Source organism: Dryas octopetala, chromosome 1 (genome assembly GCF_963921425.1).
Source record: "Dryas octopetala chromosome 1, drDryOcto1.1, whole genome shotgun sequence".
Taxonomy (NCBI): Eukaryota; Viridiplantae; Streptophyta; class Magnoliopsida; order Rosales; family Rosaceae; genus Dryas; species Dryas octopetala.
This window is the reverse complement of record NC_141366.1, coordinates 25,163,217-25,190,021: the sequence shown is the minus strand read 5'-3', so window position 1 is coordinate 25,190,021 and position 26,805 is coordinate 25,163,217. Positions and strand designations below refer to the sequence as shown.

General features: G+C 33.9%; 2 protein-coding genes, 1 long non-coding RNA gene and 1 pseudogene across 4 annotated transcripts; 2 read left to right on the top strand and 2 right to left on the bottom strand.

The window, feature by feature from the left end:
* Positions 1 to 3,810: 3,810 nt before the first annotated feature.
* On the bottom strand, positions 3,811 to 7,448 carry LOC147299397 (uncharacterized). 2 transcript variants are annotated; one of them, XM_086229158.1, is made up of 6 exons: positions 7,150 to 7,448; positions 6,928 to 7,045; positions 5,809 to 5,915; positions 5,179 to 5,377; positions 4,996 to 5,069; positions 3,811 to 4,295 (listed from the first exon to the last, which is right to left on the bottom strand). In XM_086229158.1, exons 4-6 carry the CDS (start codon positions 5,363 to 5,365, stop codon positions 4,209 to 4,211), a joined length of 348 nt encoding a protein of 115 aa, XP_086085284.1. In that variant the 5' UTR covers positions 5,366 to 5,377; positions 5,809 to 5,915; positions 6,928 to 7,045; positions 7,150 to 7,448; the 3' UTR covers positions 3,811 to 4,208. The 2 variants fall into 2 exon arrangements, with proteins under 2 accessions (XP_086085284.1, XP_086085283.1); XM_086229157.1 differs by having other exon boundaries at positions 5,179 to 5,374.
* A 1,737-nt stretch (positions 7,449 to 9,185) lies between these two features.
* On the top strand, positions 9,186 to 12,172 carry LOC147299396 (uncharacterized). Its single transcript, XM_086229959.1, has 5 exons — positions 9,186 to 9,509; positions 9,663 to 9,730; positions 10,821 to 11,011; positions 11,195 to 11,287; positions 11,535 to 12,172. The coding sequence occupies exons 4-5, from the start codon at positions 11,234 to 11,236 to the stop codon at positions 12,003 to 12,005; spliced, it is 525 nt and encodes a 174-aa protein (XP_086086085.1). The 5' UTR covers positions 9,186 to 9,509; positions 9,663 to 9,730; positions 10,821 to 11,011; positions 11,195 to 11,233; the 3' UTR covers positions 12,006 to 12,172.
* A 4,678-nt stretch (positions 12,173 to 16,850) lies between these two features.
* On the top strand, positions 16,851 to 17,546 carry LOC147299395 (uncharacterized protein At2g29880 pseudogene; annotated as a pseudogene).
* Positions 17,547 to 21,201: 3,655 nt separating this feature from the next.
* Positions 21,202 to 22,552, bottom strand: LOC147299394 (uncharacterized). The gene is made up of 3 exons (XR_015120045.1): positions 22,067 to 22,552; positions 21,766 to 21,960; positions 21,202 to 21,480 (listed from the first exon to the last, which is right to left on the bottom strand). It is a non-coding gene; the product is annotated as an uncharacterized LOC147299394 (long non-coding RNA).
* Positions 22,553 to 26,805: the final 4,253 nt, after the last annotated feature.

The window sequence follows — 26,805 nt, the reverse complement described above, 5'->3', positions numbered from 1 at the left end:
GATTAAGAAGATAGGAGTCACATATGAGTTCTTAGAAATGACTGTTGAAGAGCGCTCAATGTGGATACTCTGCAACAAGTTGGATGATTGAATGTGGTTTTTTGAGTCTAATGTGTCTAGCATTTTGGAGTATGTTAAACTTTTTGGTTTAGAATATGGGTTGAAATTTTGTTTAGAATTGATTTTCTTTAATTTGTTTCACTACTGAGTGCTTATAATGAAATAAATGGATGTTTGATTTATTTATTCTTAATCGTAATTTATAAAAATTTATCCTTGCATGATGTGGCTATATGCTCTGGTTTATACATAGTAGTTGCAAACTTAATTATTACTATGCATGGTTGGTGGAGCGTTAATGATAAAATGGTTATATATATGGTTCACAATAAAAACTCAACACTTGCTGCTTTATTGAATTATTTTTAAAATAGCATGAGGTTAGAGTGCCTGAATTGTATATTGTCTTAGCCCTAAAAATTATTGATATATGACAACTTGAACAACAAGAAAAATGGTCTAGCTGTATATAAAGTTAAATTATCAATGTGGGACGTCATTCACTTTGTTCTAGTTTTGCATATTCATTCATTAGAGGTTTTAATTTTATGATGAACATATATCATGTAGGATCACGCCTTGCATATTTTGTATACAGAAGCTTTAGATTAATGAAATTTAAGTAATGGTTATAATTCCTTCTCATAGAATTAGAATCCTTAGCCAACAAATCAATTCTGGAGTATGTATGGCTTTCTAGATTCACTGATTTGATTGAGGTAAACACACTCTTCCATTCATTTATATATATATATATATCTATATATATTGCAATCTAACTTCTTTTTCCTTTTCATTTTTTTGAAATAAGGTTAAAAAATGTCTCAAACAATGATGCATGGAGATTCTGAAGGAGAAGAAATGGAGGAAGAAATAAAGGATGAGAAAATTGATGAAGAAGAATTAGAGGAAGAATTTTATGAAAGCATCAATTTATTGTTGATGGCTTTTCAAGCAATAATTCAAGTGCTAAAATTTTTAGTAATTACAACACGTGGTGAACGAATTGCGCGTACTCTAACTCGGCAACCATTTACTACAAATGGATACAATTATATGCATAGGGTATTGCATGAGGATCCTGAACACTTCCGTCAAGTGTATAGGATGTATCCTAACGTGTTTCGAAAACTATGCAAGATTATTAGGGAAAAAACACTTTTGTGTGATACACGATTTATTTGTGTTGAAGAAATGCTTACAACATTTTTACTTACTATCGGTCAAAATTCTCGATATTGCCTAACTCGTAAGGCATTTGGCCGATCACATTTTGCAACAAGTAGAAATTTCAACAAAGTTCTAAAGGCCTTGAATACAATAGCACCAGAGTTGATGGCCAAACCTGGATCCACAGCGCTAGCTAAGATAAGAGAAAGCACAAGATTTTACCCGTACTTTAAGGTATGTGATAAATATTTTGTACAATCAAATGTTATAACTGTATAAGCATGTTGAGCAGGGAAATTTGATCTGTTTATTAACTCTTATATTTTATTTAGGATTGCATCGGAGCTATCGATGACACACATATACCAGCAATGGTTAAGGGACGTGATACAAGAAGTTATCGTAGTCGTCATGGAAAAATATCACAAAATATAACTTTGATTTGGAATTCATATATGTGCTCAGTGGATGGGAGGGTTCAGCTCATGATTCAAAAGTGCTAAATGATGCTTTAACAAGAAGGAATGGACTTAAAGTGCCACAAGGTACATATTTAATTTTCTTTTCTATTTAGAAAAATATTTTCCTTTTCCTTTACGTTTACATTAGGTAGTACATTGAAAATTAATTATATATACATATGTTGTATATTTAGGTAAATATTTTCTATTGGATTGTAGATTTTCAAATCGACGACAATTTTTAGCCCTGTTTCAAGGTGTTTGATATCATCTCCAAGATTTTGTTGGTCAAGGTCGTCACCCTGAAAATGTAATTGAATTATTCAATCTTTGCCATGCTTCTTTGAGGAAAATAATCGAGAGAATATTTGGTATATTTAAATTGCGATTTACAATTTTCAAGTCTGCACCTCCATTCCCATATAAGACACAAGCAGAGCTAGTATTAGCTTGTGCAGGATTGCACAACTTTCTACGCAAAGAGTGTCGTTCTGATGAATTTCCTATTGAACTTGACAACGAGTCATCATCATCATCATCATTACCAATAGATGAAGGGGATAATTTTGAACTACGTACTTCTTCAATCCTAAGAGCAACAACGAGAGAATGTTAATCAATGGAGAACTAGTATAGCTTCAGCTATGTGGGGAGATGTCGGGCATGTTGATCATAATGAGAATTGAAATATTTAAAAACAATTTATGTTATGATTTTTTAATTTAGATCTAGAGACATGGACGATTTAGATGCAAGTACATGTCAATTGCTTTCATCCAGTTGAACCACCAATTTTTTTTTCTTTTTTAAGTTTGTTATTTTTCTTGTTTTTTCCCACAAAATTAATCATATTCATCATAGACATAGTTAAAAAAATTTAGATGGTCATGCATCTTGATTTTTCCTTGTGTACCCAATGGCTGCACCTGACTTGATGTCTATCATCATCAACTTGACCATTCTTGCTCTAAATTGTGCTTTTGTTTTGTTTTAAAGAATATTTCTCTATTAATGGGGCTAATTTGTAAGAGTCCCTATCATTGCCATCAAGCCAGGGTGCATGGTTGGTCTTTTTATTTGTGAAGTTTGACAAAGAATACTGCCCAATAGGCAACGCTGCAAAATTCGGGATTAGGCAACGAAACAATAGGCAACGCTGCAAAATTCGTTGCCTAATACAAGAATAGGCAACAAAGTTTTTTACAAGCGCAACGATTATGTACTTGATCTATGATAATTAATAGGCAACGATCTCGATAGTATAGGCAACGATGTTTTGGTTGCAGAGTATGAGAATAGGTAAGGAGATAAAAAGGGGGTTGCCTATAATTTGGCGGGAAATGATCACAACGATGAGGTCGTTGCCTATTGTTTTCAAGTGGTTGCCTATTCATTTGGCGGAAAATTTTGGCACCATAATGAACATAATATTGGCAACGACTGTTTTTGTCGTTGCCTATGCGTATAGGCTATGAATGTGCAAGAGTTTAGGTAACAAAGTGAATTTGTTTTCTATTAAGTTTGGCAACGATTACTCTAAAATAGGCAACAAACATGAACGCAATATTGAAAAAATATAAGGCAACGACTTCAGTACAATAGGCAACGACGTGGTCATTGCATATTGTGGGGATTAGCAAGGAACTAAGTAGGGCGTTATCTATTAGTACAGGAGAAAAAGGCACAAAGTTTAGCAACAACGAGGTCGTTGCCTATTATTTTTCACGTGGTTACCAATTCATATGTGGAGGATTTTTGGCACTATATTTAATATAAAATAGGTATGGACCGTTATTGACATTGCATATGAGTAAATATAAGCAATAAACTTCCCAATATAAGAAACAAATTAAACTGAACACATTGATTTTTGACCCTTATAAGGCATTAATCTTATGAACGACAATTGTTGATTAATAAAAAAAAAAATGTTTTTGAGTCGAGTTTCTTTTTTTTTTTTTCTTTGAACATTTATGTAGATAGAGAGAGTCCATGCATATAATATAAAGATATTACTACTTAATATAAATCAAAACAAAACAATGAAGGGGCAAATCCCTTGCACATTTCTAAGTGTAATGCAATGAAACTTTGACATACTGGTATGTTTAAAAAAGGATTCAGCTCCAATACTTCATTATAAGTCTTTGCCCTTCTTTCCTGGCTCTTAATTCACAATCTCTGCGTGCTTCTCAATAATAACAATACAACTAACATTGTTCTTCTTGAAAGTTAAAAAGGAATAAATAAGAATATTGGAAGTTGAAAGCTCAAGCAGGACATTGAAACTTATAAATTACATTAATAGTAAATATTTTGCTCACAGTATATACATATATAATTTCCAAATACATGCACTAATTAATCTTGAGCTAATGCTATTTCTCAATGTCTTGCTTTTTCGTATTTCTAGAGCATGGCTAATATGTGATTCTTCTTATGCATCAACCTCCATCTTTATCTCTTCACTTAAGATGTGATGATTGCAATGAGCTTCTTCAATGAATAACTAGGCTGTCACTTAAAACTTTCACCTCTTCTTTCAAACTCCAAAAGTTGGTTAATTGTGTATGAAGGACAAGCATGCAAGACCATCTCCTGGTACTGAAATCATGAAAAAAAATATATTGGATTTTGAATGTTCAAACTCGTTATAATAAATAATATACTGCAACCACAGAACTTGTAACTTGAGAAGTCCATTCTAACATAATATTAGCAGCCAACAAGAAGTTCAAATTATGGTTTTCTGCTCAAAGCTCATAGCTTTCATACAACTAGAGTCTACAGTTAGTAACTCATATTAATTTTCTACAAAGAAAGATGTAGAGAACATTGTAAAAATCCCATAAACAACAATGACTCCTATGATCAATTGCTATCATCAAATCTAAGGCATATCCATAACTTACCACCTACGGACAAATGTATTCCTCGAAATTTAACACAAGGAAAAAAAGGTTCAATTTATCATAATGAAGCAACGCTTCTCTTGAAATTAATGAAATAAACAGCAACCTCATGCTATCATCATCGATTTCAGATTCTCAAAAGGAACCCACAACAAATTACTCATAATTTCATTGAACAAAAGCCACAATCATGGAGGATGATCACCCAAAAAACAAAAGCCCCTCCTGACTTAACCCATTAAGCCACAACTATGAAGGTTGATTTAACCCAAAAGCCCGTCCTAACTAGCCAATTTATTCTACCCAACAAATTAAAAAACAAAAAATACAGAAATAATTACAAAAATGGTGAAGAAAAAAAAAACAATTCTGAAAATGAATTGCTTAAGCACCTTAATGGGATCAGTCTTCTCACCCTGCACAACCACCTTATGAGTCTTGCAATTTGTGCTCACATCTTCAACCCCTAAAATTAAACACAAACAACTCATTAACATAAATCTCAAAATATAAATTATTTGTTCCTTGAATAGAAGATGCAAGAATAGAAGCTAGGGGAATTTTCCTTGACATACCATACTGCATTAAATGGAGATACACCTCTGCAATTGAAAAAGAAAATCTATTCTGACATTCTTTGCAGGGACATTTTATCTCATTCCGCTCATTAACATGGTGTCTTGCAAATTCCAAAAATGAATTAACCCCTACTTCATACTCATTTGTGAACCGATTCGGATTGAACATCCACTGCCTATCCATATTCACTTCCTGCTAAATGATGTAGATTATTATACATATAAATTATATACACATATCTGTGATAACCTACATTTTAATTAAACTGTAGAAGTTAACATAGGTAATATATATTGATAAGAATGTGAAGTTCTAGTTAATAAGAATCAAATATATATTATATAAAGTAACTTCATTTAATCTAAATCCAAATCCCTCGTTTCAAGTCCACAATCAAAAATAGTTCTGTTTGATAGTTTTTTTTTTTTTTTTGTAAGTAGAACATACACACTTCTTGGACAAATATTTTGTTGCTTTTAATTTCTCTCTTTGGACTTGGTATTTACCTTTGTTTTTCAAAAAAATATAAATATAAATATAAATTGGTTATAGTAAGACTAAATTCTAGCTTTAGTGGGACAAAAAAAGAATCTAAATATTGAATACTATAATCATAAGTAAATTACCTCCTACTGGGGGCTTTCGTGAGTAATCCCCTGGTATGCTCAGTGGGCCTTTAGCTGAAACCACTTCAGAGTTTCTTCATTTAGAAGCTTTTTCAGAGGAAGGGAATCTACAATGTAATTAAGATGTGAGGATCAAAAGTACTGTGTGCATTTCCATAGAGCAAAAAAGTAATATAGTTTACAGATTTTGATTAAGAGATGCATAAAAGTAAAAACATTTAGTCAAAACAAGATTACTTTTTACGTAATAAGCTTAGGTAGAAACAATATATTAACAGGATAATTTCAATACGAACATATACATCTCACTTTACTGTCTACCATGGCTTCAAAATGTACCATGGGCTTTAAAGTTAAGTTAAAGTAAAACTTTCAATTTGTTCTACCTAAAGCAATACTGTCTTTCAACTAGTGCAAAGTTTAGTTAATGAATATTGATACCCAAAAAAAAGTGGAAAAGCTAAACAGTGCATGCATTTCCAGTTTATGGATGTCATCATATGAATTGTAGACCCAGCCTACAAGGGTGCTCAACACACCCATCCTACGCATGATCTCATACCTTCCAGTTATTTAGAAATATTGCTCTCCACCTGATCAAGTTTCTGAATAATTTTAACAGCACCTCATCATCGTAAAGTATATGTAATTTTAAACCTTCATGGAAAATAAAATAGCCTGATCCTCTGACTAGACAAATCAGCCCCACTTACTTACCCCTCCCCCCCCCCTCCCCTTTCCAAGATTTTGAAAAGAAAAAGAGCATAAAAACAAACCCCACTTTTCTTTTTCCTTGCACAAATTAAAAAGAAAAAAGGGAAAGCTATAACTATTCACTACAAATGAAAAAACTCTTATTGCCACATGAAAAAATTGTAGGCAATTAATTAATTGGAAAGGTAGTAATCCTTCAAATATCAGAGATCAAAGAAAAGATGATATTCAGAATCAATAGTAACGAAATGAAGGTGTGCACTGTGATAATCCTTCATATATTCCTAAACTGTCCACTCTTTAATAAAACTAATGCATGTAATTGTCCCCTGTGCATAGTCATAGTCAAATTTATTCCTAACAAAAACAAACACACAAAGGAGAACCTTAGAAAAATGAATATACCGATTCTCCTTTTGATTTAGCAGTGCCAATTTGTTTTTATACTCTGTTTCCTAGATGTCAGTGGTGCACGGGGATAAAAGGGATTTGGGATTGAAGTTGACAAATCACATAATTCAACCTGCATAAACACAAATACAAACCAAAAATCAGAAGTCAAGAATGTAACACATAAAAATAAATAATGATGTGAAAAACTTGGGTAAAAAAAGAGAAGAAGAAAACCTATATAGAAGAGAACACATGCGGAATGAAAAGGCTATGAGGGGGTTGGACGATGGATTCCACGACCAGAGAGGATGAGAGCCAGAGGGGGTGAGGGGAAGAGATGGGCGTTGGTGAGAGAAGGGAGAAAGGGTAACGGCAACAGAGGGTTGTGGGTGATTAGAGAAGGAGAGGGCGATTAGAGGATAGAGGATGGAGGAGGGTGTGGGCAACAGAGGAGGAAAGGGCGATTAGAGGATAGAGGATGGAGGAGGGTGTGGGCAACAGAGAAGAGGAAACAGATGGTGTGAGTCGTTTGATTGGAGGTTGGCGAGTACGACATAGCTTTTTTGTGTTGCCTTAAATGGGCAATTCCTTTTTCGACCAAAAAAAAATAATAATAAATGGGCAATTCCTTGCCTATTAAAAAATGCAACATTTTTATATCGTTGCCTCCCAAATTTGGTTTCTCATTATTAAAAAAAATAAAATTATTAGACAATACCTGTAAAAAATTCAAAATAATAGGCAACAAAGTCATCGTTGGACGCCTTTTTTTTGCCTACTAATTTCCCGTGTAAGAGAATAAACTTGCAAAATCAATAAAATTAATATGATTATAGAGCAACAAATTAAATTTACTTGTGGATTTCAGTGATTTTGACTAGAAGGGTGCCTTGGATGGGGTATGGGGGAGAGCCGTACGTTTTGGATGGAGGCGGCAGTGGCAGAGGCATGTTATGACCGGCCACCAGTGCCCTACTAATCTTTGATGTTCCAACTAGTCATAACATGGCTCTACCGGCCACCATTGCCGGAGCCAGCATGGGCTCACTAGTGTTAGTTGACCCTTCTCACCAATTGAAAAACTCTTGTTTCTATGTTGACTAACATTTATTACTCAACATTTGAAAATATGTAGTTTATATATATGCAGGGGGCTTCTTCCAATAAGAGATCCTTCATTTAGTGTTAAATGAGGGATTCCCCTGGTGAGGCCTACACGGGTTGTCTTGTGTCGATCCGAACCGTCCATTTTAAACATCTTCATTGATAGATCATTCTTGAAATAAATCAGCCAAATTAGAGACGGTTAAGATATCTAATTTGGATCAAACAAATGGATGAACAATAAGTTCACCTATAAACACCTAAACTTTGACCGCTTAATCAAACGGGTAAACGGTTTCCGATTTAGCTGATTTTCTGAAGGAATGATTTATGAATAGAGATATAAAAAATGGACGGTTCGGATCGACACAAAACAACCTGTGCGGGCCCCACAGGGAAATCCCTCATTTAACACTGAATAAGGGATCAATTTAGTGTATATGTTTTCCATATGATCAATTTCGGTATCAATTATATATAATTAATTTAAGTATTAATTATATATAATACTTATTAACTTGTTAACCCTCTTAAGTAATGTTTATAATAATAATAATAGTAACCTGACCATATGAGATTTGAATTCAAGACCTCTCCAACAAATTGCGATTGGCCAAACAATTTTCATTAATTTCATAGTTAATTTAAGTTCACCTCCATAACAACATTTCTAACTCCGCCACTGTCTAACTGCCCCCTCCACCCAAAACCGCCCTTTACCGTACCACCTCCATCAAACCCTTCCACTCACAATCACTAACACCCACAACTAAATTCAATTTTTGTTCTATAATTTAATTGTTGTTTTTTAGTTGTTATGATGTTTTTTTTTTTTTTTTTCATTTGTTATTTTTTTTTTTTTTTCAATTTTTCCCCCAACAACGATTTTGTTGCCTATTATTTTGATGGTCATTGTCTAATAATTTATTTTTTTCTTGAGGAAAACGAAATTTTGGCGTGATGCTTCCCCCCATTGTCTAAATGAGAAAACAAAACTTTTTTCACCAAAAAAATAGAGAACAAAATTTCGGTGGGATGATTCCCCCCATTACGAAATTTTTAATTTTTTTAAGGGAAAAAACCCAAATGCCCCCTTAAGCGCCTATCACTCTGATTATCAGAGACTCCTATCACTCTAAGAAATCAATAGACTCTTAAACTTCTCTCACAGACCCCTCAATTTCTGCAAGCTATTTACTCTTCCCTGCGACTACGACTGCGACCTTCCCTCTTCGCCCTAGCCCTCTCTGATAACCCACAAAAATTTTTGGTGGGATGCCTCCCGCCATTATGAAAGTTTATATCTTTTTAAGGAACAAAACCCATATGCCCTATGTATTGCCAATCAGAAACCAATCGACCCTTAAACTCCTCTCACTCTCAGACTCCTTTCTCTCTGCACGCTATATATATACTCCTCCATGTGTCTGCGAGTGCGCCTGCTTCTTGTTCTCTGTCCCTTTCGCCCTAGCCCTCTCTGATCGCCAACAGTACGCCCCTCTCTTGCCCCTCTCTTGCCCCTCTTAGCCTCCAATTGACTCTTCTTCTCTTCCATCAAGTTTTTATTTTCAAAATTTTAACATCTCTAAATATTTGAATGTTTTACAGTTCTAACTTTTGATTTTTGGGTTGTTTTTATGCAGGTTTAATTATTTTATTTGCTCACTTCCATTGCAAATCTCGTGCGCCACCCCCTCCATTGCAAACCAAGGTTTTAAACAAATTTCACTCTTAATTTTCCTAATTTTGAAAACCATATTTGGGCTTTGTGCTGATTTGGTCTATTTGCATTGCCTTTGTGTGTTGTTTTCCCCCTTTGTTGGTACTCCCTGTTATATTCATGAAGAGAATTAAAACTAGAAAACTAGAAATCTCTTTCAGTTTGATAGCAAGCTGTGAGTGCCTGAAATTGTAAAGTTGCTTTCACCATACCAATGGGCTAATAACTAATTAAGTGTGTTATATTTGGTCAGCAATATATCTTTCTAATTATATATATATATATAATAAGGAATAGGTCCAGCAATTATTCCACCCACCTTTGCAAATTGGCTTCGACCACAATTTTATTTTTCTGTAGAATATATATATATATTTAGCTTTCATAATTGTGTGATGAAATTGTTTCGGCTGATACTGCAATAATGCAAAAGGATTAGAAAATCATCATCACTATCACAATTTGCACCTTATAGTCGATGCCAATTATCTGGGAATTTCAAGCACATACAAATCAATCTGTGACTATTTGCATGGTGACAGTGATTCATATACAATACGTGATCTTGATGAGCATATATATAAGGAATAAGTTCTATTTTTCAAGATAATCACCATGTGCTGGTTTAACTTAATTAACTCATGATCAATTCTCTATTTTTTAAGGTAGCAAAATTAAGTTAATGAAATCCAGTACCTTAACTCATGCAATTCCATCATTAATATTGGTACCTAGCTAGCTAGCTTTACATCAATTCTACATATGAACGTACTCAAACTGATCGATCCTCTCTGCTCACTATTATATTCCTCTTCTCTAGCTAGCTAGTCTTTGTGAAATATGCTTTATATATATAATTGTGAAAAGCACTGATTTCTTATGGTGGAGCTGAGCTATAGTTGGATGAATTGTTGTTGTTGGGTTTTCTTCCTTTGCCATTAATTGGATGGTTTAGGATACTTGCAAGCTCGCATCATAAGTGCAGACCCAATTGATTGACCCATATTTGTTATTAAAGACCCATATTTGTTATTAATTTTTACCAACCCATATTTGTTATTAATTTTTTGCATTGTTATAGGTTTATGGAGACCCGTGGGAAGAGAGCAAAGAGACATGCTTCAAATGCACCTCTCCCAGCCAGCGTCACTAACTCAGCTGGCAACACTCCAGCTCGCAATACTCCTTTGGCTAGCGCCACTAGCTCAGCTGCTAACACTCTTCCAGCTGGCCTAATAATAGTTCTATAAAACTTTCCTTTTAATCTATTTGGTATTCTTTTAAGCTATATATTTCTTTTCTTTTTAGCTATATAATTCAGTTCTATAAACAATACCTATATATTTCTAATTTTAATATTCAAGGTGCATGAACAAGCTATAATGTGTTTTACAACTTGTTTTTAATTTTTTGCCACTAACCAAGTTGTTTTTTCCTTTTGTATTTTTAATATAGGAGGGCAAGGTCCCATCTTTTATTGATAATTGGAAAGATATGTACGTTAACAAGAATCAGCAGTGGACTACTGATGAAGCAAGGAAGAAACATGTAAGTCATGTGTTTGTAAATTTAAAAGCTTTAATTCCACCATGTGTATGTGCTCTTTAATTAAATGAAAATATGCCAGGAAAATTTTCATATAAATTATGCATTTGGGTTGAAGAATGGATGATTTACCAACACTGCTAGTTTAATATAAAGATTCCTAATTTCTTTTCTTCATAACGGTATAACACTACTGCATTCTACCATTTACTTTTAGTTCCACCTCTTGAGTATAATTTTTATATTGTAGGAAAACATGGAGAAGAAGAGGGATGCAATCAAGTTGAGTATGGCTCAAGAAGCACTTGAGGGTACTCAAGTGGATTCCATACAAGTTCCTTTGGAAGTTGAGTATGGGATCTGTGGTGAGGAACTCGGGGTGAAAGGTAGAATCGTATGCGGTCTTGGTGCTTTTCCTCGTTTGGACAAATCTTCCTCCTCCTCCACTACTGCATCTGGGCCTTCATTCGATGGTTGGATGGAGATGCAAAACATGATGAAACAACTTGTTGATGGCTTTAAGACTTTACAAAATGAGAATGTTGAACTAAGATCTGAATTGCAAGCTTTTAAAGGATCTCAAATGTGCAATAGTAGCAGCGGATCTATCTATGAGCAACTGACTCCCAGTCACACTCCTCAACAATCTAGAGATGGCATAAATGACGATCTTGCAGGCAATAGTAGTGAGGATGAGGATGAGGATGAGGATGAAATTTGATTTAGTTGCATTTTTTTTTTTTATCTTTATTGCATTTGTGTTTAAGTTATCATTTTCTAACATTTGGATTTATTAAATTTTTGTTTAAGTTTTAGATTAGACAAGTTAGAATATGACGGTCAATTTAACATTTGGATTTATTATATTATAAAGCTTTATTGGGATTTTAACTTTTATATGTTGAAAAAATAGCATTATTTATATTTATGAAAATTAATTAAAATAAATAATTGATAATTAAAAAATTATTCGTTGCCAATTCTAAATGAAAACCACGTTACGCACCTCAAAAGGCAACGATAACCATGTTGCCAATTGAGGGAAAAGGCAACGATGACATGGTTGCCAAGAAGATTAGCCAAGGACCAACTCATGTTGCCTTTTGAGAGAAAAGACAACGATCACATGGTTCGGTTGCCAAGAAGATTAGGCAAGGACTAAACCATGTTGCCTTTTCAGAGAAAAGGCAACGATGACATGGTTGCTAAGAAGATTAGGCAAGGACCAAACCATGTTGCCTTTTGAGGGAAAATGCAATGATGATAATGTTTGGTTGCCAAGAAGATTAGACAAGGACTAAACCATGTTGCCTTTTATGGGAAAAGGCAACGATGACATGGTTGCCAAGAAGATTGGGCAACGCCATGGTCCTTGCATATTTCATACTTAAGCAACAATAGAGTCGTTGTTTGATAGCATAGGCAACATCATAGAATGTCACCGCAATTATTAAGCAACAACATAGTGGTTGCCTATAAATTGAAAAGGCAACAACAACGGTGTTGCGTAATATAATACGCAACGCGACTTTCGTTGTCTAAATGATATATGTAACGACATGGATTGCTATCAAATATAGTCGGCAACGACAAAGTCGTTGCTTATAAATTGATGAGGCAACGTCCGCGTTGTTGCATAATAAAATAGGCAACGCGGTGATCGTTGCTAAATATCTTCAAATTTGGTTTTTTATGCCAGAATAGACAACGAAGTATTCGTTACCAAATTAGCAACGACCGTCAAAATCGTTGCCTATAGTTATTGGCAAGGGTCCTAGGGCAACGCCCATGGCAACGGCATAATTTTGTTGCCAATAGTTTTAGGCAACAAATTTCGAGCTTTATACAACGACCTCCAATCATTGCCAAATCCCTATTTTCTTGTAGTGTTGGAAATTTATGGAAAACAAAAACTTAGATCCCATTCAATTAAAAGGGCGTATATATCATTTTATCTCCTTACTTGGAATTCGTTTAATAAATTTCCCAAATTATGAAATTGGGCGTGTTTTTTTTTTTTTTATACTAGGTCGACTGTGCTTCACCTCTCGACTATTCTAGTGGCAAACAAGTGAAGGATCGTGAGTAGAAATCAATTTCGGAAAAGATTCGGCACAGCTCGGTATAAACTGTGAGTGGACCTTGATCTTTTATTATTAAATTATGTTTTACCATGTGATTTCGGTCTCTTTGATTTAATTTGAAATCGATTTGAGTTTTAAATCTTAAGTTTGCTTAAATAATCATTCGTATAGTTCGATTTTCCTTATCTTAGAATTTATATTTTAGACGATTAATGTATATTTCAACAAGCTTTTGGATGTGATTCATATCGAAGAATTCTTTATTTTAAAAAGGGGTCTTTAATTGTTACTTAGTTTATTAAAAGATCACATTTTAACTTGGATGTTCATCTATCTGAATGTTTATGTTTGGTTTGAGACGTTGTGATTCTAAGTAAAGGCAGGTTTTGATGAGTTGGATTGTTAAGGAGAGTTTTAGAAGGAATTGAAAAATGTTTAATCATTTATCTCAAAAGTAAGTAGAGATTTAAAGAGTATTTAAAAACTGCTATGAAAATGCAAGTACTGATCAGACAAGTCTGCCTGTGTAAAATGCACAGGATTGTGGTTAGGATATAAGCCTACTTGTGCGGAGCGACCTCTCCATACGAGATTGTGGCTAGGATACGAGCTTACTCATGCGGAGTGACCTCTCCGTAAGAGATTGTGGCCAGGATACGAGCTTGCTCGTGCAGAGTGATCTCTCCGTACGAGATTGTGGCCAGGATATGAGCCTGCTCGTACAGAGTAACCTTTATGTACGAGATTGTGGCTAGGATTTGAGCCTGCCCGAGCGCGGGATTGTGGTCAGGACATTGTCTACAGTACGGGTACGAGTATGACGTCGTTTCGTTATTCTTCAAGGAATTCTCTTACAAAAGTTTAAACGATAAGTTCTTTTTATGCTTTATCTTGATTATTGGACTTCTAGTTTTGCATGATACTCTTATTTAGAAAGTTCTCAATGAATGATTGCATATCGGTATTATTCATGTATCTTATGTTAAATGGTTTTATGACGTTTTAGAAGGATTGCGAAACTGTTTTAAAACTGGGGGATTTTTTTTAAGAAAATGAGTTTAAAGTAAACGAGCAGTTTTACAAATGGTTTTCGAGGGGTTTGTTTTAAAGTTTATTTTTGTCGACTCATAGAGATTATTCTCATGTTTTATTTTTCTTACGTTTTCCCCCCAGGTTTTAGAGATCGCTGAGGTCGGACCGCACCACATCGAGGCATCAGTTTTTCCTATCATTCGTCCGTCATCATCGTTGTGGAGATTGTGGGCCTAACACTCGGTGGGTTTTGGACTCCACAGGGTCACTCCGGGTTCCAGGGTGGAATCTGGGGACAGTCCTGTCAAAAAATATTTGGTTTAAAAGATCATTTTGAAACTGGGAAATACATAATACTATATATAAATTTTTTTTTTAATAGTACTATAATTACTTTGTGCTTGAGTCTAAACTCCAGAGTGTAAACAAATAATTTGTTCAGGATAGGTTAGATGAGTTTGTTGTTTGAGAATGCCTCCGTAAGCAAGTTCAGATGCATCAATTTCAACTATTTTGAAAGAATTAACTATTGGAATACCAAGACAGGGTATGTCTTGACATAGCGTTTAATTTCTCTGACTATAAGAGTATGAGTGGGTGTTCAAGGAGGAAAATTGCTTTGAAGTCTATCAAACAAAGGTTTGCATTGTTTTCTGATATTTTTGTAGAAATCAGAAACATAATTGAGGGATCCAAGAAATCTTTGGAGCTGATTCTTGTCAAGAATTTCGTTAGAGAATTTTTCTGCAAATTGGATTACTCGATAAGTTGGACTGATTTTGGATTCATGAATATTATATCCAAGAAATCTGACCTTGGTTTGAAATAATTTGATTTTTTAGGATTAGACTACTAGTCCATTGGTTTTGACTATGTGAAGAAACAAATGTAAATGTTTTCAATGTTCTTCTATGGATTTGGAAAAGATAAGGACATCATTTATGTAACCTATGGAGAAGTGACTAAGGAGGGTGTATTCAATTAGGATTTTAATGGACTTTTATGGAATTGAAAAGTCTGACGGTATTGAATTAAAACTTTTAAAGAGTCCATTAAAGTTTGATGGTAATCAAATAGGACTTTTAAAGAGTCTATAAAAGTCTGTAGGTATTCAATTAAGACTTTTAAAAAGTCTATAAAAGTCTGTAGGTATTTAATATAGACTTTTAAAGAGTCTATTAAAGTTTGATGGTGTTGAAAAAAGTCATTGACTTTGATAAAATTTAATAAACGGTGGAGTTTGATGGAGTTTGGAGTATGAAGTATAAATATCAATTCTCCAACCTTCTCCCCAGAGATTTCTAAAGGAATTCACGCCAAAACTTTTTTTTTTATGACTTTGCTGAACAAGTAAGCTCCCAACACAGCCTTCAATCTTCCATCAGAGACCACTTTCTGATCTCATCTCCAGGTAGGGTTCTCAATAATTCGATATTATTCTTTTATATAATATAGATCCATGTGTTTCTAGTTAATGATGTCTCTCGTATTTAAGGTTAGGGTTCTCTTGTATTTTAGGGTTTAGGTTCCCTTCTATTGGGTTTATGGATTTTCAACATCAAACATGCATCTATACAATTTACAAATTTCAACGGGATTTTTTTTTTAAAAAATATTTTGTCAAGCTGTGCGAAGATACTAGTTATATTTTGCTAGTTTATTAGAGGAATCTTTTGCCCATGGTTGCCATTGTGTTTTGTTGGTAAAAGAATGCTGTTGCAATTTATGACTCTCTCAAATCTAATGGTTTATTCTAGTACAATGTTTGTCAAACAAGTCCTCTTTCTTCTACTCTGTTTGTATACTTTTGTCTGGTACTATTTACTTTGGTTTATTCAAGGCCTTTAGTACTATTTATTTATTTATTTCCTAGCTGTTTGTTTTCCATGGAAGTCAATTGACATTGCATTTCAATTTCTTTGTATTAATTAATTAGTTTACTCGGTTGCAATAAGAATGTTTGGCATCAATAATATACACATATATCGAAATTTGGGAATGTAGGAATGGAACGCTCACATTCTTGTTTGGTAATTGTTGTACATGTTATATCCATGTTACATTTTCTCTTTGCTATGTTTTTGCTTTAAGTAATCACTTTTTCAAACACCTTATTATAATATTATTTTTTCTTTTTGCATTGAAACTCTTACTTAAGATAAAGAGGCAAAGAATAACCAAAGAATTGATCACCTCTGCCAATAGACAGAGAGAAAATTATTAATCATTATGTATGTATTCATATGTTGCTATTTTTTTTCTGAAATAATATCATGTATAGTATTTATTGCGGATATTTGGGATAATGATTATATTGAGATAATTGGCATGTGGAACTTCAGTGTGATCAATGGAAGATTCACAACCAGGAAAGGGAAAAATGTCATATAAAATGTGGACCACAGTAGTGAGCAATTTATTGTTAGAGCTCATGGTTATTGTTAGAGCTCATGGTTGACGCTGCCAAACGTGGATGGCGTGATGCTAATGGTGTGCTGAGCAAGCAAATAGTAGAAAACAAAATACTTCCTCGTCTTAATGAAAAAATTGATGAGAAAAAAAATTATTCCCAGTACCAAAGCAGATTGAAATGGTTTAAGAGCCAATATTCTAATTTCTCTGAGCTTATGCGTCATAGTTCTGGGTTTGGGTGGGACCTAATAACAAGGAAGTTTACTGCTAGTGATGAAGTATAGGAAAATTACTTTAAGGTGAGCTTATTATTATTTTTTTAAATATATATTTTATATGATAACTTTATATTATACGTAAAAAAAGAAAAAAATTATATTTTTATTATATGTTAACAAATTTTAATATTTTTTCTTTGCTAGTCCCATCCAAACCAAAGACACCTTCATACAGACACATTTGCAGACTATGAGGACCTGAGAATTGTAGTTGGGAATAGAATAGCTTTCGGGACAAATTTAATTGGATTGGGCGATGATACTGATGCAACAATATATAGGGCTGAAGACAGTAATCGTGTGAAGATAGAAGACTATGTGTATGATGATAGCCATGATGCCTATGTACCAAGTCAACATGAACTATCATCCCAAGCACCACCAGCTGGACAAAATATTTCACACTTACCCTTAATTCCCGGACCCCTCTTTAGAGACTCCCTTAGAAGACACTAGTCTAAAAAAAAAAAAAACGAACTAGAACCGAGTATGAAGGAAATACTAGCTCATTTGAGACGACCGCTCGAGCCGATGTTCTAGACAAGATTTATCTTGGCCTTGATACAATTGGTTCAATGGACACTAGGTTTGAAGAAATTTAAAGGCTGATGGAGAAAAGGGACAAATATATGGAGAAACGTGAATTAGAGAAAAAGGAAAGAGAGAAAAAGAGTAATCTCTGGAATGCTATCAAGGAGATCCCAAACTTGGATACTGTTACTCGTTGCAAAGCACTTAAGTCGATTAAGAAGATAGGAGTCACATATGAGTTCTTAGAAATGACTGTTGAAGAGCGCTCAATGTGGATACTCTGCAACAAGTTGGATGATTGAATGTGGTTTTTTGAGTCTAATGTGTCTAGCATTTTGGAGTATGTTAAACTTTTTGGTTTAGAATATGGGTTGAAATTTTGTTTAGAATTGATTTTCTTTAATTTGTTTCACTACTGAGTGCTTATAATGAAATAAATGGATGTTTGATTTATTTATTCTTAATCGTAATTTATAAAAATTTATCCTTGCATGATGTGGCTATATGCTCTGGTTTATACATAGTAGTTGCAAACTTAATTATTACTATGCATGGTTGGTGGAGCGTTAATGATAAAATGGTTATATATATGGTTCACAATAAAAACTCAACACTTGCTGCTTTATTGAATTATTTTTAAAATAGCATGAGGTTAGAGTGCCTGAATTGTATATTGTCTTAGCCCTAAAAATTATTGATATATGACAACTTGAACAAACAAGAAAAATGGTCTAGCTGTATATAAAGTTAAATTATCAATGTGGGACGTCATTCACTTTGTTCTAGTTTTGCATATTCATTCATTAGAGGTTTTAATTTTATGATGAACATATATCATGTAGGATCACGCCTTGCATATTTTGTATACAGAAGCTTTAGATTAATGAAATTTAAGTAATGGTTATAATTCCTTCTCATAGAATTAGAATCCTTAGCCAACAAATCAATTCTGGAGTATGTATGGCTTTCTAGATTCACTGATTTGATTGAGGTAAACACACTCTTCCATTCATTTATATATATATATATATCTATATATATTGCAATCTAACTTCTTTTTCCTTTTCATTTTTTTGAAATAAGGTTAAAAAATGTCTCAAACAATGATGCATGGAGATTCTGAAGGAGAAGAAATGGAGGAAGAAATAAAGGATGAGAAAATTGATGAAGAAGAATTAGAGGAAGAATTTTATGAAAGCATCAATTTATTGTTGATGGCTTTCGAAGCAATAATTCAAGTGCTAAAATTTTTAGTAATTACAACACGTGGTGAACGAATTGCGCGTACTCTAACTCGGCAACCATTTACTACAAATGGATACAATTATATGCATAGGGTATTGCATGAGGATCCTGAACACTTCCGTCAAGTGTATAGGATGTATCCTAACGTGTTTCGAAAACTATGCAAGATTATTAGGGAAAAAACACTTTTGTGTGATACACGATTTATTTGTGTTGAAGAAATGCTTACAACATTTTTACTTACTATCGGTCAAAATTCTCGATATTGCCTAACTCGTAAGGCATTTGGCCGATCACATTTTGCAACAAGTAGAAATTTCAACAAAGTTCTAAAGGCCTTGAATACAATAGCACCAGAGTTGATGGCCAAACCTGGATCCACAGCGCTAGCTAAGATAAGAGAAAGCACAAGATTTTACCTGTACTTTAAGGTATGTGATAAATATTTTGTACAATCAAATGTTATAACTGTATAAGCATGTTGAGCAGGGAAATTTGATCTGTTTATTAACTCTTATATTTTATTTAGGATTGCATCGGAGCTATCGATGACACACATATACCAGCAATGGTTAAGGGACGTGATACAAGAAGTTATCGTAGTCGTCATGGAAAAATATCACAAAATATAACTTTGATTTGGAATTCATATATGTGCTCAGTGGATGGGAGGGTTCAGCTCATGATTCAAAAGTGCTAAATGATGCTTTAACAAGAAGGAATGGACTTAAAGTGCCACAAGGTACATATTTAATTTTCTTTTCTATTTAGAAAAATATTTTCCTTTTCCTTTACGTTTACATTAGGTAGTACATTGAAAATTAATTATATATACATATGTTGTATATTTAGGTAAATATTTTCTATTGGATTGTAGATTTTCAAATCGACGACAATTTTTAGCCCTGTTTCAAGGTGTTTGATATCATCTCCAAGATTTTGTTGGTCAAGGTCGTCACCCTGAAAATGCAATTGAATTATTCAATCTTTGCCATGCTTCTTTGAGGAAAATAATCGAGAGAATATTTGGTATATTTAAATTGCGATTTACAATTTTCAAGTCTGCACCTCCATTCCCATATAAGACACAAGCAGAGCTAGTATTAGCTTGTGCAGGATTGCACAACTTTCTACGCAAAGAGTGTCGTTCTGATGAATTTCCTATTGAACTTGACAACGAGTCATCATCATCATCATCATTACCAATAGATGAAGGGGATAATTTTGAACTACGTACTTCTTCAATCCTAAGAGCAACAACGAGAGAATGTTAATCAATGGAGAACTAGTATAGCTTCAGCTATGTGGGGAGATGTCGGGCATGTTGATCATAATGAGAATTGAAATATTTAAAAACAATTTATGTTATGATTTTTTAATTTAGATCTAGAGACATGGACGATTTAGATGCAAGTACATGTCAATTGCTTTCATCCAGTTGAACCACCAATTTTTTTTTTTCTTTTTTAAGTTTGTTATTTTTCTTGTTTTTTCCCACAAAATTAATCATATTCATCATAGACATAGTTAAAAAAATTTAGATGGTCATGCATCTTGATTTTTCCTTGTGTACCCAATGGCTGCACCTGACTTGATGTCTATCATCATCAACTTGACCATTCTTGCTCTAAATTGTGCTTTTGTTTTGTTTTAAAGAATATTTCTCTATTAATGGGGCTAATTTGTAAGAGTCCCTATCATTGCCATCAAGCCAGGGTGCATGGTTGGTCTTTTTATTTGTGAAGTTTGACAAAGAATACTGCCCAATTGTAAACCCCCTAATCACTAAAAAAATTTGCCTAAACCTCCACCCATCTAGAAAATTTTTCAAAACCCCCTATAACTTATAACCCTAAATTACCCATCTGACGCGCGCTGACACATGCTGACACATGCTGACGCATGCTGACAGATGCTGACGCACGCTGACATCACTGTAACTGAATTTTTGTGAAACTGTTTTTTTTTTTTTTTTTTTTTTCTGGAATTGAAATTTTTGCTAAAATTCAATATTTCGCTAAAACTAAAATCAAACACTTAAATTGAATTTCATTACACTAAAACTGAATTTCAAAAATTCAGTTACACTGAAACTGAATTTTAAGAATTCAATTACACTGAAACTGAATTTCAGAAATTCAGTTACACTAAATTGAAAAATTCAATTACTGAAACTGAATTAAATGATGAAACAATTATACCTTGACTAAAATGCAATTATACCTTAATTAAAAAACAATTACACCTTTACTAAAACAATTACACTTCACTAAAATAATTACACCTTTACTTAATTCCGTTTCACTAAAAAGAACACAGCAACCTTATCAAAAAAAAAAAAAAAAACAACAATGCAACAAGCCATTGAGATGAGAGGAGTAGCCAACACTGCAAGCCATCGATGTGAGTCTATCAAACAACTATAGACTAAATTCAGTTTCAGTCTGAATTCAATTTCAGTGCATTCAGTTTCATTGCATTCATTAAATTCAAATTCAGTTCACTGAATGCACTGAAACTGAATTCAGTGAAATTGAAACCCTAGACAATGTCGTCCGATCACCTCACGCGCGACGAGTACACGACAGTCGCCACTGCCTTGATCTGTTTCTACCTACAAATTTGATTCATCATATTTCAGAACCATAGTTTCATTCAAAATTCATTTAAAACTCATGTTTCACGAGCTGAAACTGTTTCGCGAACTGAAACTGTTTAATCAATAAATGAAGTAAATTTGTATATACTTATAAATCAATTAAAAAGCACATTTCTATCCGATTTATAACAAATTCAATTAAAACATATTCACAAATTATACATTTCACAAACAGATTCACAAATCATTTTCAAATTAGGGCTTTTAAAATTCAATGCAATTGAACCAAAATTTGTATACCAGTACAGAGAGACTGTGAAAGGGAGAAGAATGAGACCGGAACCACTTCAATCCGCCGCCGGAATCACCAGCAACGGCGGCGATAAGTCTCAGACTTTCTCAAATAGTTACACCTTCACCAAAACAGTTACACCTTCACCCAAACCATCAAATTTGGAGTAACTGCAACTGGAGCTTGGCAACCCTTTCAATTGTCTGCAATGCCCATGGGTTCAAAATTAGGGATTTCACTTTCTTCAAAAACCAATTCAATTAAACACAACCAATAGCAATATAATGCAAAGGAGATTTGATTCCTTACCTGTGTCGAGGCCAACGGCCGCCGGAGTCGCCATATAATGGGCAGAGAAGCCGCAGCTTTGTAGCTTCGCAAAAGCCGTGCCCAGTGGTGGTCGGAGTGAGGAAATGGCATGGAGAGACTCAGCGTGAAGAGAGGAAGATATTGGTGCCAGAGCTAGGTTGCGACGCTGCCGGAAAAGAGAGATCGTCGGCGGAGGCTTCGCTGCTGTTTGGCGTCGTTCCATCTCCGTCGAGGGTCGGTTGGATGATCGGTGGGCACCACCGTGTTCGTCGCGAGGAGAGGAAGCTATTGGTGCCAGAGTTAGACCGCGACGCTACCGAAAAATGGAGATCGCCGACAGAGGAGCTTGGGTCTGCCTGGGTTGATCCGTTGCTGTTGTTGGGTTTCGTGGAAAGTGGAGGGCAAGGGAAGGAAGCAGGATCAGAGAGGCGAGCATGGTGGGACCAGTCTGGCCAAAAACTGTCGCCGGACGGTGGTGCATGCGCCGACGACGCCGACGGAAGAGAGAGAGAGAGAGAGAGAGAGAGAGAAAACGAAAAAATAGAGATGGGAAATTAAAAAAACATGGGAGTCAAAGATGAGATAGAAACAGAGACTGGAAGTAAAAAAAAAAACATAATTAAAATTTTATAGAAATTAAAAATAAATAAAAGGGGTAAAACTGGAAAATTAAAAGACAGGGAGTCAAACTTAGCTGGGTATTAGTTGACTAGGGGGTTTAGAAAAATATTAAGTGTAAGATTAGGGGTTATGGGAGAGGTAGATTTTGGATGGGGGTTATGAAAGATTTTTTCTCTAACTAGGGAGTTTATAATTATTTACATGACAAAGAAAATAGGGGTAAAATAATGATTTTACTATAATTTTTCGGAGTGTAATGAAAAGCTCAATTTTGATTTAAATAGTTCCTACATACTTTTCTATTCATTATTTTGATGTAAGGAAAAATTTAGCGTGAAAGAGGAAGAATACAAACATATCACAAAGTTGAAAGAGATCACACGGCTTCTTCAATAGATTTGTTACAAACCTCCCCTACTTGTTAAAAAAAAATATCCGAGAAATTTTAAAATAAACAATAAAAAACTCTATTAAACTCTATCAAAGTTATTAAAAGTCTATAAAAATCCATCAAAGTCTGAAAAAAGTTAGACAAACTCTGTTAAAACTCTATGCAGAATTCTGCCAAAGTTTATGTGGAGTTTATGAAAGTCATTTAAAATCCATCAACTCTACCAAAGTTAATGACTTTTAAAAACTCTACAAAAGTCCATTAAAACTCTAATTGAATACACCCCCCTAAATATTTCATTTATGATATTCTGAAATTCACTAGGGACATTTTTTAACCCGAAAGGCATGACATTCCATTCATAGTGGCCAAAGGGAGTGACAAAAGCAGTCTTGTATTTATCATCTTCATGAATTTGAATTTGCCAAAATCCACTTTTCATGTCAAATTTTGAAAAAACTACTGATTTGCTTACTCTGTTTATTAGATCTCTTTTATTTGGAATTGGATATCTTATCCATTCTAAGACATTATTAAGGGATTTATAATTTATGACTAATCTTAATGTGCCTCTTTCTAATTTAGCATTTTTCTGAACATAGAAGGCTGGACAAGACCAAAGAGATTTACTCTTCTTGATTATTCCTCGGTTAAGTAATTCAGTAATTTCATTTTTACAGAATTCCATGATTTCTTGACTCATTTGGATGTGCCTTGCTTTTGTTGGGATATTTTTCTCATTGAGGACACATACTTAGATGTCAATTGTAACTTATGACACATATTTAGAAGTGTATAGATAAATGACACTTATTAATGGTTTGTATCAACGTGGGACGAACCGTCAACTCTATTACTAACTTTGTCTAAATGCGAGATAAATTGGTCTTTTCATATTAAATAAAATTTAAATTCTATTTCTAAATTAAAAAACAGTAAAATTATAAACTAAAAAAGATTACTACTAAAAAACAGTAAAACTAAAAACTAAAAACAAAAAAAGATTGCTACTAAAAAAATTAAAACTCTAAAAGATTTAAATTAAAAAATATTTAAAATAAAAAAGATTTAACAAAAAAAAATTTTATCATTAAAAAAAATAAATGTTAATCAAATTTAAAAAATAAAACATTAAATAACACACCTAATTAGTAACCCCTCCCCTCAGTCCAAACCCCTCCCCTAGTATTGCTCTAGTGTGAGCTTCTAACTGTGAGATACTAATGAGGACCGTGAAGCTCTAATGACTTAGTTACTAATTGATGAAGACAATTAATAAGCCCATAAGTCAAGTGATTAATTTGGGGTGATCACTTGACATAATCTTTTTTTAAGTATGATTAATTATCTAATTAATTTACTTAAAGAGTAAGATTAAAATTGTTAGATGCATGCCCTAAAAGTCAATTTATAATTAGAATTTTAGGAATTAATTAAATAAATATACAAAAGGGCAAAGTCTAATTTATGTATTAATAAATCAGTGTATATGATATACTGAACCAATACATAAAATGTCTATGGATATTTAGATAAAGAGAGAGTATTCTTGTGAGTAGAATATGTGAAACCTTTACTCCTGAGTTCTTATTTCCTACAGATGTTCCTGACTGACGGATCACATATCGAATACATGTGATTCTATATTAGCATTTGTTATATCAGCACCTTTTGGGTGAATGATGAGTCTCAGATCATTCGTGTAGGTTGACACTATGATGAACAAGTGGGTGCTTAATTGGTGATTAAGTTCAATGAACAGGACCGTTAAAAGGATTTCTTGTATGGAGTTTTATGACATGTCAAACAAGAATCCTTAATTATAACGTCATAAAGAATCCTTTGACTTGAGACACTATGTGTGACGCCCCAAACCCTCGGGCTGGAAGATTCGGGTGCGTTACAGCGCCACACTAACCATTTAGCCCTAGATGGAATTACCAAGCTCGGCAACTCGCATCTTGAACCGAACAATCAATGTAAGGCTGAGTTTAAAAACAAAATACCGGGTTGGATCAGAATGCAAACTACGTAGCGGAATAACATAAATCAAATACTTTTATTAAAAACCAACCCCCAAGATTACATAAATAATAGTAACCTTGTACAACTGTTTCGAATATTAATGAGCTGAAGTAAATACAAAATTCTTTACAAATAAAAGAAAAAAACCAGTTCTGAATTACCAATTGCCACATCTTCTCCATGTTGCTTCCTCAGTCTTACTTAACCTGTAAAACCACCGTTGAATGGTGCACTGGGTTAAAGAACAAACCCGGTAAGCTATAAAGCTCGTATGGGTGAACCAACCCATAAGAAAGCATAAACAAATAACACTTAGCAATACAGTATATAAAATACCCTGCAACACCAATCCTGGAATCAACATCCAGGTTATCACACATATAAAACAGTGACAACAACCATCATAATTCAACATGAAGTAATATCAAAGCAGAATAAACAACCATATTTAAATAGTGGTAAAACATCACCACGTCATCAACAATAAACACGTTATGGCATTTCAAGCTCATTACAAATTATGCATACACCATACAATTTAATAGTTACTCAATAATTTAATTACTAATCAACATCTCATAATCAAATTCACATTTTAATGATTATGATGCCATATGAATTATATGTCACGCACACCAATGCATGCGTACCTGGCCTGCAGAATAGGCAACAATTGTTTACCTATACAAATGACAGTGGACCTACACTAACAATTATCAAATGTATCAACTACCTCCCTGTCAGTAAAAACTGTACGGGTAGCGAGACGTCCAAACCATTTGATCATCATATCAAAACAACTTAGCTTACTCTTAAAAGTAGTAACCACACAGTTGTATGCATTACAACTACCATCCCTGGGGACCCGCAGCTCACTAGGTAAACCCCACCGGTGGATTTAGGGGATCGAACCCAAGGTCATCACTAGGTGACCCTTCGTCTCAAGTTAGTGGTCCAAACACTTCAACATCATTAGTGTAATCAATATATCAATAATGTTTGATATGCTCAATGTCATGCCAACTTTTAATGCACTCTAATTAGCATATCCAATGATCATCCACATAATTAATTGATTAATTATTGATTATCAAGCTCAGTTGCCATGCCAATTCATCATGCAATATAGGCAACAAATTAATCAATCGTCAACATAAACTATTCTCAAATAAATCTCTACCCAACCTCGTCTAATCTTTGTGTCTCGGATCAAACAGCTCAACAAAGACACAAACAAACAATAGTTCTCTAACAGACAATAATCGTCTTTACTGAATAACTATTTAGTCAAATTATGATATCCAATTATGAGATATATAGTAGGGTCTCACACACCCAACAACAAGACCTTAAGTGAAGTCTCTAGAGTGTGCCCTAACTCATTTTAATTCACTAACAAATATATGACTTGTAAACCAACAAGTCAAATGCCAAGACAATGGCCAATATCAATTCATATAGAAAATAGCTCAAAAGGAGCATTATTGGAAACTAGTCATGCCATCACAAATCTGCTCTATTAGCAAAGCAAATTGGCAACTAATGTGCCATCACACCCTTTTTTTTTATCATTCTAATTAATTGAATACATATGATTCACCTTTCAATAACAATACTACAATTTATCATGTGACTTGTTTAATAAGTCAAATTCCGACTAGAACGGTCAATTATGCATTTACTACTTAACTCAGTAATAAAT